Source organism: Ochotona curzoniae, unplaced genomic scaffold (genome assembly GCF_017591425.1).
Source record: "Ochotona curzoniae isolate NIBS_2020 unplaced genomic scaffold, NIBS_Ocur_1.0 contig_883, whole genome shotgun sequence".
Classification (NCBI taxonomy): Eukaryota; Metazoa; Chordata; class Mammalia; order Lagomorpha; family Ochotonidae; genus Ochotona; species Ochotona curzoniae.
This window is the reverse complement of record NW_024466599.1, coordinates 30256682-30268752: the sequence shown is the minus strand read 5'-3', so window position 1 is coordinate 30268752 and position 12071 is coordinate 30256682. Positions and strand designations below refer to the sequence as shown.

At 41.2% G+C, this 12071-nt stretch overlaps 1 protein-coding gene across 5 annotated transcripts in view; it reads right to left on the bottom strand.

Moving 5' to 3' along the window:
- Positions 1 to 12071, bottom strand: part of MTA3 (metastasis associated 1 family member 3) — a 157544-nt gene that overhangs the window by 74593 nt on the left and 70880 nt on the right. For 4 of the 5 annotated variants that reach the window (XM_040993156.1, XM_040993157.1, XM_040993159.1 and 1 more), the window contains exon 7: positions 10251 to 10353. In XM_040993156.1, the coding sequence (XP_040849090.1) occupies positions 10251 to 10353 (103 nt within the window). The remainder of the gene's footprint in view (positions 1 to 10250; positions 10354 to 12071) is intronic. The other variant, XM_040993158.1, reaches the window with a different exon arrangement.

Below are 12071 nucleotides of genomic sequence, written 5' to 3'. Positions count from 1 at the left end.
TCCAGACCTGCCACATTATACGAAAACCAACTCTAAATGGATCAAGGACCTAAATCTATACTCAGAAACCAGCAAACTATTAAAGGAAAACATATGAAGCACACTCCAAGATATAGGAACAGGGAAAAACTTCTTAGAAAAGACACCAAAAGCAAAGGCAATCAAAGGCAAAATGAATAAATGGGACTACATCAAACTAAGAAGCTTCTGCGCAGCAAAGGAAACAATCAGCAAAGTGAAGACGCAACCAACAGAATGGGAGAAAAGTTTTGGACACTACACAAGTGACAGGGGACTAATATCTGGGATTTACAAAGAGCTACAGAAACCCAGGAACGTGAAAAAAAAAAAAAAAAAAACCCTGTAACAAAATGGGTAAAGGAAATGAACAGACATTTTTCAAAAGAACAGATTCAAATGACTAACAGACTTATGAAAAGATGCTCAGGCTCCCTAGCCATCAGAGAGATACAAATGAAAACCACGCTGAGGCACCACCTAACTCCAGTAAGACTGGCCTACATTCAAAACTCAACTAACAACACCTGCTGGTATGGATGAGGGGAGAAAGGCACCCTCCTTCACTGCTGGTGGGAATGTAGGCTAGTATAATTACTGTGTAAATCAGTATGGAGAGTGTTTGGAGAATTGCAAATAAACCTGCCATATGACCCAGCTATCCCGCTCCTAGAAATATACCCAGTAGAAGTGAAATCTACATATGAGAAGGGGATGTGTAATCCTAAATTTGTAACAATTTGTAACACAATCCATAATAGCAAAGACATGGAAACAATCTAGATGCTCATCCAAAGAAGAGTAGTTAAAGAAACTGTGGTACATCTACTCCATGGAATATTATTCAGCTATTAAGAATTATGAAATTATACTAATTACAACTAGGTGGTCTCAACTAGAGACCACCATGCTCAGTGAAATAAGTCAATCACAAAAGAACAAATACCATATGTTCTCTCTTATATAAGGAAACCAGCATGGAATAATAATCCGATCCATACAGGTGGTTTTGTTTTGTTTTGTTTTGTTTTGTTTTGGCTACATCTCACGTGTTTTGATGTTTTGATGTTTTTTATTTGTTTTATTAATTCCAAATATTTTCTTTTCTCTTGTCAAATTCATTGCTGGCTCATGAATTATACGGTAGCATCATTTTTCCCAAGATTTTTTTGTATCTCCTTTTTGTCACTCATGTGTTGGATATTCAGTGGCATCATTGTTGTTGTTCTTTTTTCTTTTCATGGAGCTGTAATTTGTTGTTGTCATTGTTGTTGTCGAGGCTGTTGTTCTAACTCATACCAGTTGTCAACCTTGTTTCACAGCTTCTCAATTATGAAAATGTATAATGATGGAGTACTGGGGTCTACCATATCCGGATGTGGAGGTATAATGCAACATGCATCCCTACTTTCAGACAAAAGATGGATTCCCACTGAAACTGTTGGACAAGTATAGACAATGGGATGCTGAACTGTCTGAACCTGTGCCACTGTCTCATTTATAACATGCAATATGCCTTTCGGATAATGTTTTGTAAAGCTAGTATTTAACAGTTTTCACTTTATACTGTTCCTAAGAGTAAACAACATGGTAGCTCAGATCTAAGGTCTCCCCTAATATCCTCAGGATTGGGACGTAGTTAAAAGGAAACACCAAAATATTAAAGTTATGCTTTAAAAGCAGAGGGGGGAATATGCTACCCCTGTGAATGCATAAATTTGGCCTTATTCACATCTTCAGACTTTGCCTTCTGGTGAGCACCAGCTGTGTGTTATTGGAGGCCACTTGCAGACCCAACACAGATGTCTTTGGTTCGTTGGAGGGTCCCAGCCACCCAAAAGTGGAGAGGTCCTGAGCACTTGTTAACTATGGGAAGAGGGCTTGCTGTGCTTTCCAGAAACTGAGCCGCAGCCTATGTGGGTGCCTGCTCTTAATGTAAAGTCCTGGACCCCATCCACTGGAGGAAACTCCTCCAGTAAGACAAGTTTGCGACCTCATCCTGAAAGATCCATCACCATCAAGGAGACAATGGATGAGGAAGAGGCCAAACCCCTCTCAATACCGGGTTACATGGAGAATTTAAGAGATTGGTGCATGTATTTGATAAAACAACTGAATGACTGATATTCTGGACTCTAATAATCAGTGGGAAAAGTTATGCTCTTTTCCCTAAAATTCCCTGATGGATCCTCAAAACTGTGGGTTTCCCTATGGCTCATCTGACCTCGGAAGTGCACCAACTCCCTTGAATACAATGCTGCCCCTGGAGAAGATGGAACCCCCCAGAGGAACTGCCTCTAACAACTGAAAAACTAAATTTGTTTAATATTCCTCTTGTTCCACTTCAGGCCAGGAGTGCAGAGAAATTCTCCACCTTCTTAGAATGTTTGAGGAAGACTTTAAGTGTAACCTGTTATTTATAGATAACAAATTCTTAACAGCCTTAGACATTAGAAAAACCACAGAAATTTGTGGTGGGATCCAAGAACAACCCTAACACCCTCTTAAAAGGAGATTGTGTGTGCAGAGCAGGAGGGAATCTCAGCGTGAAACAGGAGGATAAGGGGAGGTTTGTAACCTAGTCCCAGAGACTCCTGGAGGCCTCACAAGTGCTTTCACCACAAAAGCAACGGATTGTCAGTATGGACACCGAGAACTGTATCCCAACTGCCTAGGAGATAACAGGGAATATGAATGCTCTTGGAGGCCAGTCATTTCCTGTTGGATTTCCCACACGGGATGGTAGCAGCCCAAAACCCTCTCATAGGGTCTGGTGACATAGGAACTACAGCCAGAAGCCCCCCCCCGGTGGTGCTCAGAGATAAAAGGGTTGTAAATTTCCTTCTGGACTCAGGAGAGAAGCTTTCTCTGGTCCTTATCTAGTTCTAGCCTTGGCTCCCAGCCCTTTCTTACACCAACCATCAGGGTTGCTTGTGAGCCCCAAAATTAGTTCACATAGATAGAGACTAATAAAGGTCAGCTAGTTGATAATCACTCAGCTTGTACCTTACTGATCAGGCTTCCCATTTGGCTTTTCAGACAGAGAGAGGCAATGATAAAGTCTGAAACAGCCAGGGAAAAGGCCAATTGGCCTATAATCGCTCAGCCTGTACTTACCGGTCAGGCTCCTTATTTGCTTCTCCTGGACTTTACTAGGTAGGATGTAGAGTTAAATTCTTCCTCACTCACTAGGTTGTTGGGGATTTCCCTGCTCACCTGCCTAAAACTTTTCTATTCTTCAACTGTTAAAATGCAAAGTTCTGTAAAACCATGTCTAATCACTATACACTGCAAAGTTTAAATTGTGGCTTAAGATTCTCCCCCCAAAAATTTATCAATTTATGACTTAATGCTAAACAAGATGTAAGTGCATAGAAATGCTGATGTTAAGTTCGTACTCAGCTGTTATATATGATGGGTGTTAATGTTGATTCTTTCTTTCACTCTTCCTGTGCCACTCTGATTTAGGTTAGACTCAAAACATGCTAGTTTGGGAAAAAAACAAAACAAAACAAAACAAAGGTTTATAGCAGCCGGTTGTGTATATACTAAAATTGAGATGTCAAGGAAGTAGTTACAGAATGTGGTTAAGAACTTGCATTTTCTAACACATTGATCACTCAACACCATGTTAATTAACTTCATGATATTTTTATTTTTGATGTTTCTTCCTGCTGTTGAAGATGTGTAGTGACATCTTATTGGAGGGGATGATATTCTGCCAGCTCTACTTTGAGACCAAGGATGGTCTCCCAATGAAACTGTTGAATTTATCTAGACAATAAGATGCTGGACTCTGCATGATCCATGCCCGCAATGAAGGAATTATGACTGGTTATGATCTGTACTACTGTAACAATATGGAGGAATTCAATACAGGAGGAGGGTTTGGGGAGGGACTGGGGGAATCCCAGAGCCTATGAAACTGTGTCATAAAATGATATAAAAAATAAATAAAGGGCATGATGAAATTTTTAAAAAGCAAGTACTGTCTACTGTTTTTATCCCAAATTATGAAATTTCACTACCATTTTTTTTCATTGAATGAGATATCATTAATTATAGGAATCCCATTCTGTGAGGTACTCAATATATCATAGATTTCTACTAAATCTCACTTTTTAGGAAATTACCTATAATCACAAATCAGAGTGCCTAGAACTGGGTCCTGCCTCTGACTCAATCCTGCTTCCCGCTAACGCACCTGGGAGTCAACAGATGAAAAGTTCCAATCCTGAGGTTCTTACGATACACTTGGGAGACCTGGAAAGAGTTCAAGGACTTGGCTTCACCTGGCCCAGCCCTAACCGCTCCAGCTGAAGACTGATATCTCTCTTCATCCCTCCTTCTCCCTCTTTCTCTTTCTGCCACTCTTTCTTTATTCTTTTTTTCTTTTTCTAAAGATACTGCATTAAATGAAAACACAACTTACTTCATTGCACTGTATGTATTTTAAACATGTTAGTTGAGGAAGACTTTTACATATTTTTACATTTTTTCTATTTGTTTGTAAGGCAGAAAGATATCAAGAGATCCCATCCACTGGTTCACTGGGCAGCAGGTGGGAGCCAGGTACTCAATACAGGTCTCAAAATTGGGCACTTGCCAGAGTCTGCATTAACAAGAAGCTGGAGTTGGGAACTAGAATTGAGAATTTAACCCAGGATTCCACTGTGGGGCCACAGACGCCAAAAACAAAAAGTTAACCTACCATTCCCAAAAGAGAATGCTTTTTAAAACATGTTAACTAAAATATAACCACAAAATTATACACTGTATCGCCACATCACCAATACCTGTGTCAGGAGAAAGAACAAGAGCAGCACCCAGAAGGGTTTCTGACAGCTGTTTCCCAACTACTACTCCTGCCCTTCTTGCCCAAGAGTAAACCACCTCCTGGATTCTGGCAGCACAGCCTAGGTCTGCTCAAACAAAATCACTGTGGACATGCCTCATATCCAGCATCTTTTGTGCAGAACGAGGTTTATCAATTAATTCATCCATGTTGTTGGCCACAGCTGCGTGCATTCATCTTCCCTGTTACAGATCATCTGTAAGATTCTCCTCCCACCGCCACTCCACTGTTAACACTCAGTGCTATTCCCAGCTTGGGGACAGTAAGAATAGTCTCACTAATGTCATCTGTGTATCTAGCATTTGGTGCACTGGTGCACACATTTCCACAAGGTGTATATTAAGGAGTGAAACGTAGTGATACGTGGGTTAGATGAAAGCAAACAACTTTCAAGGCATTTGTATCACTTCTTTAAGATTTATTTATTTTTATTGGAAAGGCAGATATACAGAGAGGAGGAGAGACAAAGAGGAAGATCTTCCCTCCAATGATTCACTCCCCAAGTGGCCACAACAGCCAGAGCTGAGCCAGTCCGAAGCCAGGAGCCAGGATCTCCTCTGGGTCTCCCATGTGGGTACAGGGTCTCAAGGCTTTGGGCCGCCCTCAACTGCTTTCCCAGGCCACAGGCAGGGAGCTGGATGGAAAGCGGGGCTGCTGGGATATGAATTGGCGACCATGGGATCCGACATGTGCAAGGCAAGGACTTTAACCACTACACTATTGTGCTGGGCCCTTGTATCACTTCTTTCTTTCTCCCTCCCTACCTCCCTCCTTCCCTCCTTCCTTCTTTTTTCTCTCTCTTCTCTCTCTTTCTCCTTTCCTTTCCTTTCATTTCCTTTTTTTCTTCTTTTATACAGAAAGGAGGAAAGGCAGAGGGAAGATCTTCCATCTGATGATTCACTCCCCAAGCGGCTACAGCAACCAGTGTTGCACCGATCCAAAGCCAGAAGCCCAGAGCCTCTTCCAGGACTCCCATGCAAGTGCAGGGTTGCAAGAATTTGGGCATCCTCTACTGCTTTCCCAGGCCACAATCAGGGAGCTGGATGGGAAGTGGGGCTGCCAGGATTAGAACCGGCGCCCATATAGAATCCCGGCACATTCAAGGTAAGGACTTCAGCTGCTAGGCTACTGCGCTGGGCCTAGTACCAACTTATTTTTTTTTTTAAGATTTATTCATTTTATTAGAAGGTAGATCTACAGAAAAGAGAAAAAGGTAGATCTACAGAAAAAGAGAAAAAGACCTTCCATCTGCTGGGTCATTCTCCAAGTGGCCACAACGACCAGAGCTGAGCTGACTCAAAGCCAGGATCTAGGAGCCTCACCCGGGTTTCCCACACAGATGCAGTATCCCAAGGCTTTAGGCCATCTTCCACTGCTCTCCTATGCCAAAGCAGGGAGCTGGATGGGAAGTGGAGCAACTGTGACACACCAGCAGCCATGTGGGATCCTGGTACATGCAAGGCAAGGATTCAGCCTCTAAATCTATATCACCTCATACTCCCATCTATACCAACTCATACTCCCATCAGCCAGGTATGAATTGTAACACATCTTTACAAATGCATGGCCTTCCTAAATTTTTAAACATTCTGGACAATAGTATACGATTGGGAACTTAATTTGTATTTAGGTATACAAATTAGTGACTGCCATCATGTTGGCAGAATCTAAGCCATCACTTGTAACACTGGCATCCTATTTGAGTTTGGGCTTCATATTGGCCCAACCCTGGCCATTTTGATCATTCAGGAAATGAACCAGTAGGTTCAAGATCTTCTGCTCTTGCTCTGCATGTGTGTGTGTGAGTGTGTGTATAACTCCGTTTTTCTAATCTTAAAAAAAAAAAAGCATAATTTTTTGAAACAAATTCTGGGTGGAGGAGGTTGACGATATTATATACAACTGTCCCTCATGCTGGCTTCCAAGGAAAGGAAATGTACATCCCATGACAATCAGGAAAAAACAAAACAAAACAAAACAAAAAAAACCAGAATCCAAATCACACTTGAAAATTTAAATGGCTTCTAAATCACCAGAACCCTGATGACCCTTCTGGAACTCCTGAGCAGAGGGAGCCATCCAGGACTCCCATTCTCCCTCGGCTCCACTGTTCCCTTCCCAGCAATGTACCTTCACTCAAGCATCTCCATCACATCACTTAGTGCTTGGTTTCTGAGTTCTGGGCTCCAAATCCCTCACACCAATACAGTGGTGACTTTCAACGCAACTGGTTCTATGCATTTGGATGGAGCATAATGATTGTTATTTCCCCGTTATATTATGAATAAAGATCAACAGAAAATCAGAACATGAAATAGTGAACCATTACATCGACTGCCCAGATTTACCTGATCTTAATCTTCTTGTCATGCTTGGTCCATTTTAAAGTTAAAAAAAAAAAAAAAAAACAGTTTATTTATTTGCCTTTTTTTTCCTTTGAAAGGAAAGCAGAGAGATCATCCACCTACTGGTTCACTCCCCAAGTGGCTGTAACAGCCAGGTTGGACCACATGAAGCCAGAAGCTAGGAACTCCTCCTGGCTTTTCTCACAGGAGGCAGAGATTCAAACACCTGAACAATACCTGCTCCATCCCAGGAACATTAGCAGGAAATTGGAGTTGAAACGGAGTCTTTGGGTAACAAACCAAAACCCTAACATACACAATGCAGTCATCGCGACTGGCAGTTTTTTTTTTTTTCTTTTTTCTTTCTTTTTTACTTCTTCTTTTGGGCCAGTTATGATACCCTAGTGGCTAAATCCTTGCTTTGCATGCGTCAATATCCCATTTGGGCACCAGTTCGAATCATAGCTATTCCACTTCCCACCCAGCTGTCATGCATGAGGCCAGGGAACACAGTGGAGTGTCACGCTACCTCCAGTGGCACCTGCATGAGAACATCACCAGGCCAAGGCAGAAGCTTCAAGGAAGGATGCCTCCTGAGTTGGCTGCATCTCTAGTGGTCTTGGTGTTCCTGGCTGTACTCTTTGCTCTTATCTTTATTGCTGGAATAATGCTATTTATGTGCGGCAAAGGCTCAATGTTCCTTTTTAGTTCTATGAAGCCTTCTGATGGGAAGTTGGACAAGGTTTGCAAGCTGTATGGGATAAAAACTGTCAGGTCACTAGCTTTAATAAACCCATCTGGAACTATTTTTGGGGATTCCTAAAAGAAGATTGTATTTGAGATCTATAGCTTAAAAACCCATACAGGAAGAAAAACTAAGAAAAATAGACAGGTTACTATTAAAACCAATGTAAGGCACAAGGCACAATGACAGCTAACCGCTTACTGATTAAAAGGTTATTAGAGGGCCCGGCGCGGTGGCGCAAGTGGTTAAAGGTCCTCGCCTTGCACGCCCGGGATCCCATATGGGCGCCGGTTCTAATCCCGGCAGCCCCGCTTCCCTTCCAGCTCCCTGCCTGTGGCCTGGGAAAGCAGTCGAGGACGGCCCAAAGCTTTGGGACCCTGCACCCGTGTGGGAGACCCGGAAGAGGCTCCTGGCTTCGGATCGGCATAGTATCGGCCGTTGCGCTCACTTGGGGAGTGAATCATCGGACGGAAGATCTTCCTCTCTGTCTCTCCTCTCTGTATATCCGCCTTTCCAATGAAAAAATAATAAAAATAAATCTTTAAAAAAAAAAAAAAGGTTATTAGAGAACAATCTTTTCTCAACAGCCCCACTTACCTCCCTGGAATAATTGTTTGTAGAAATGTAACCACATGAATAGACAAAGAAAATGTTCCTTTACAATAATCTATTGTATATAAGTTGATGCTTTGCTTTTGTAAAATACACTCAGATACAACTGCCTTGAGTTGGCATGTCTGTCACTCACCGAATCCTTGCCCACCGTTCCCAGGGTCCTGTTCCCATCAGACTGATTGCTCCCAACTGAGCTGGTTCATCGCAGTGGAAGACAGTCTAAAGCCTTGGGATCCTGCACCTGCATAGGAGACCTGGAAGAAACTCATAGCTCCTGGCTTCAGGTCGGCTCCAGTCTGGCCATTGCAGCTACTTGGGGAGTAAACCAGGAAATGGAAGATCTTTCTGTCTCCTTCTCTATAAATCTGCGTTTCCAATAAAAATAAAATCTTTAAAAAATAATGAAAACCTAACAACTGAATACAACTATTAATTCATTAAAATGAATCCATTACTTTCTTTGTTTTGCTTATTTTTATTTAAAAAGCAGAGATATAGAGAAAAAGACACAGAGAGATCTTCTGTCTGCTGGTTTACTCCCTAAATGACTACAAAGTCCAAAGCTGGGCTGGTCAGAAGCTGGAAGCTAGGCGCTTCAACCAAGTTTTCCACATGAATGGCAGGGCCCCAAGCAATTGGGCCGTCCTCACGCCTTTCCAGGTTATAAGTAGGGAGCTAGGTAGGAAGTCGAGCAGCCGGAACTGCTGCTTATATGGGATGCTGATGCTACAGAAAGCAGATTAGCCTGCTATGCCATGCCGCTGGCCCCTGTACCCACCAGATTAACAGCTGCACAGCACCAGCCCCTGGGGTTTTGTTTCAAGGAAGTACATATTATATAATGTTAGAGCCCCATTACACATTCCCACGTCATTATAAATGAATGACTGAGTATATATGTTGTCTCTAAAGAGAAAACTATAATATTCTTTTGCATACTCTAAATTTTTTATGATTATAAATACATGCATATAAATAATCATATGGTACACATGCTTACTTAAGAGTTATCTCTACTATAGATAGGTCTAAATCATTCGTTTTAACTGCAGTAAAGTAATATCCCATTATATGAACACACTTTCATTCATCAATGGCTTTCAAATGTACTTTGTTTATTCAACTTCTCTACTAAATGCAATGCTATAATAGCCTCATTTACAATCTATTTTGTGACAATCTTACTCATGAACATCAATTAATTTTAAAAAATGAAAATAAAATTTTCTCAAGAGAAAAGGAAAGGGAGTAAGGAAGCCCTGCAACCAGGCTGAAATTCATGAAAGAAAGCTCTCTGCTTGCAATGAGTCTTACCCATCCACACAGTAAAAGGATTCGAGTTGCAAATTCTTACTGATATCCACATAATCTATGGCTACAGCTAAATATTTTTCTGTTTTCATTAAAGATGCGCATTTTCAGGTGTCAGATTTTCATCTATATCCTCTTTAACAGCAAAAATTAGCAAACCTACTTTCATTTAAAACAGAAATTAGTGACAGTATATCATATTTTTTAGGAAGGAGCTTGATATCTATAAAGCTTTCTCACATAACTAAAACAATAATAATGATAATTTTTAATGGAAACAGAAATGGAATACAAAAAAATATATACACATTTATAAGTCCGCTAAAAGAGAAGATGTTCCATGACTCAGTGCCATACTCACCGTGCTACAACTAAAAACTGGTCAATCTGTCGATCTGTAAGTGGGCTATTTGGATCCCAAACTTTAACTTCCAGCTTTGACTGTTCCCTCTCATCTGATTCTCCTGCCCAAGAATAGAAAAAAAGGAGTCTTGTTACAAAGTCCACCGTCACACCCAGCTCACGATTTCAGTCGATTCTTTTGGACAGCAGATGTACAACGCCTTGTCTAGTGAACACTTACGACACCACAGCTAAACCCAGCATACGGGACCACCATTACCATGAATTTCAGAACCAAACTTGGGGATATAAAGATGATAAAGAAAGTACCCCTGCTGCTGACGCTGAAACTATAATAAACTTGTGGATGGCTATCTATGGTACAAACCAAAGAAAAAGATGTGTCAACTGCAACACAGACAAGGCTATAAGAATCTGAACACCAGAGGAATCATTCTATGCTGGCTGGGAAATGATGGCATGAAAGAAGGAATATTTCTCTTAAGGACTGAAGGGCATAAATATACAGGCAGTGGCAGAAAACTTAAAGAAATGAGGACATGAACATAGTCATGAGATGTTACCATCTGATGAAGAAAAACAAAAGCTCATTTTTAAATGAGAATGATAGAAGATAGCTATGAGTAGTGGATTAAGAACATATTACACAAGATTCTGTGCAGATTTCCTGAATACATTTTATTTGGAGGTAATAGGATCCTGGTATTTGGGCTAAGGGAATGATAAGACCAGAACTAAGATATCAAATGTCATATTTAGCAAAGGTATATAATCTACTCTGTAAAGAAACCTGATAAAGACAGATAGTCAAACTCCTCTAATAGTCCCAGCTGGAAGTAATAAGAAGTTGAAAGACAGTGCTGACAGTGGAAACAAAGGATTTAGGCATGCCAGTGGTAGACCAGATGTGACAGGGTCAATTTTAAGTTTTCTGAGTGGCACAGAGGAGTATTAACAGAGATGCAAGCTGACAGTCCCACTGACAATAATACAGGAAGCTTTGTTTTAGGATATCTCACAGGAAGATTTAACTGTCACACAGTGCTCAATATCAGTTTAAAGGATGTAAATGGAAATAAACTTAGGAACTAACTACAAGTTTGTTAGAAGCTGGACGTTTAGCTGCAGATTCTTACCAGGTTAGGAGTTCTTGGATGAGAAGGATTGGTTTGGGTTGGGTTTTGCTTTCAATCACTGCATCTTACCAGCAGGCAACATGTCTCCCACTAACAACACACCAAAAGGAGGCACGGAATCAGCATACCTCTAATCACTTCAGTTTGGAAGTAACCAGAGGGCCAATTGTCAGCTCCAACAGAAAGTTACACACACAGAGTAAGTGCTAGGACAAAGAGATCTAAAGAGTTGGAAAAGATTTTATTTTTCATTGTTTCTTTTTTAAAAATTAACTGATTTATTTTAAAGTTAACAGTTACAGAGAGAGAAAGAGACAGGGACAGAAATAAAAGAGATGCAATCTGCTATGAATTCCCCAGGTGACTACAATGGTCAGCCCTGGCCCAGATTAAAACCAGGAGCTTTTCCTGGTCTCCGACCAGGGTGGCATGAGCCCTAACATTTTACCCACCTCAACTGCTTTTCCCAGGTGATTAGCAGGGAAGTGGATTGGAAGAGCTGCAGCCAGGACATGTACATGCACCCAAATGGGATGCCAGCATTTTAGGCGGCAGCTTTACCTACTACATAAAACAGCCCACAATCTTGTTAACTTTTCTTAGCAAGCTAAGCCAAGATATTCAGCATTAGGCTCATCTGTAAACAGCAAATGAAAACTGAAACAGCTTCACACTGCATGAAA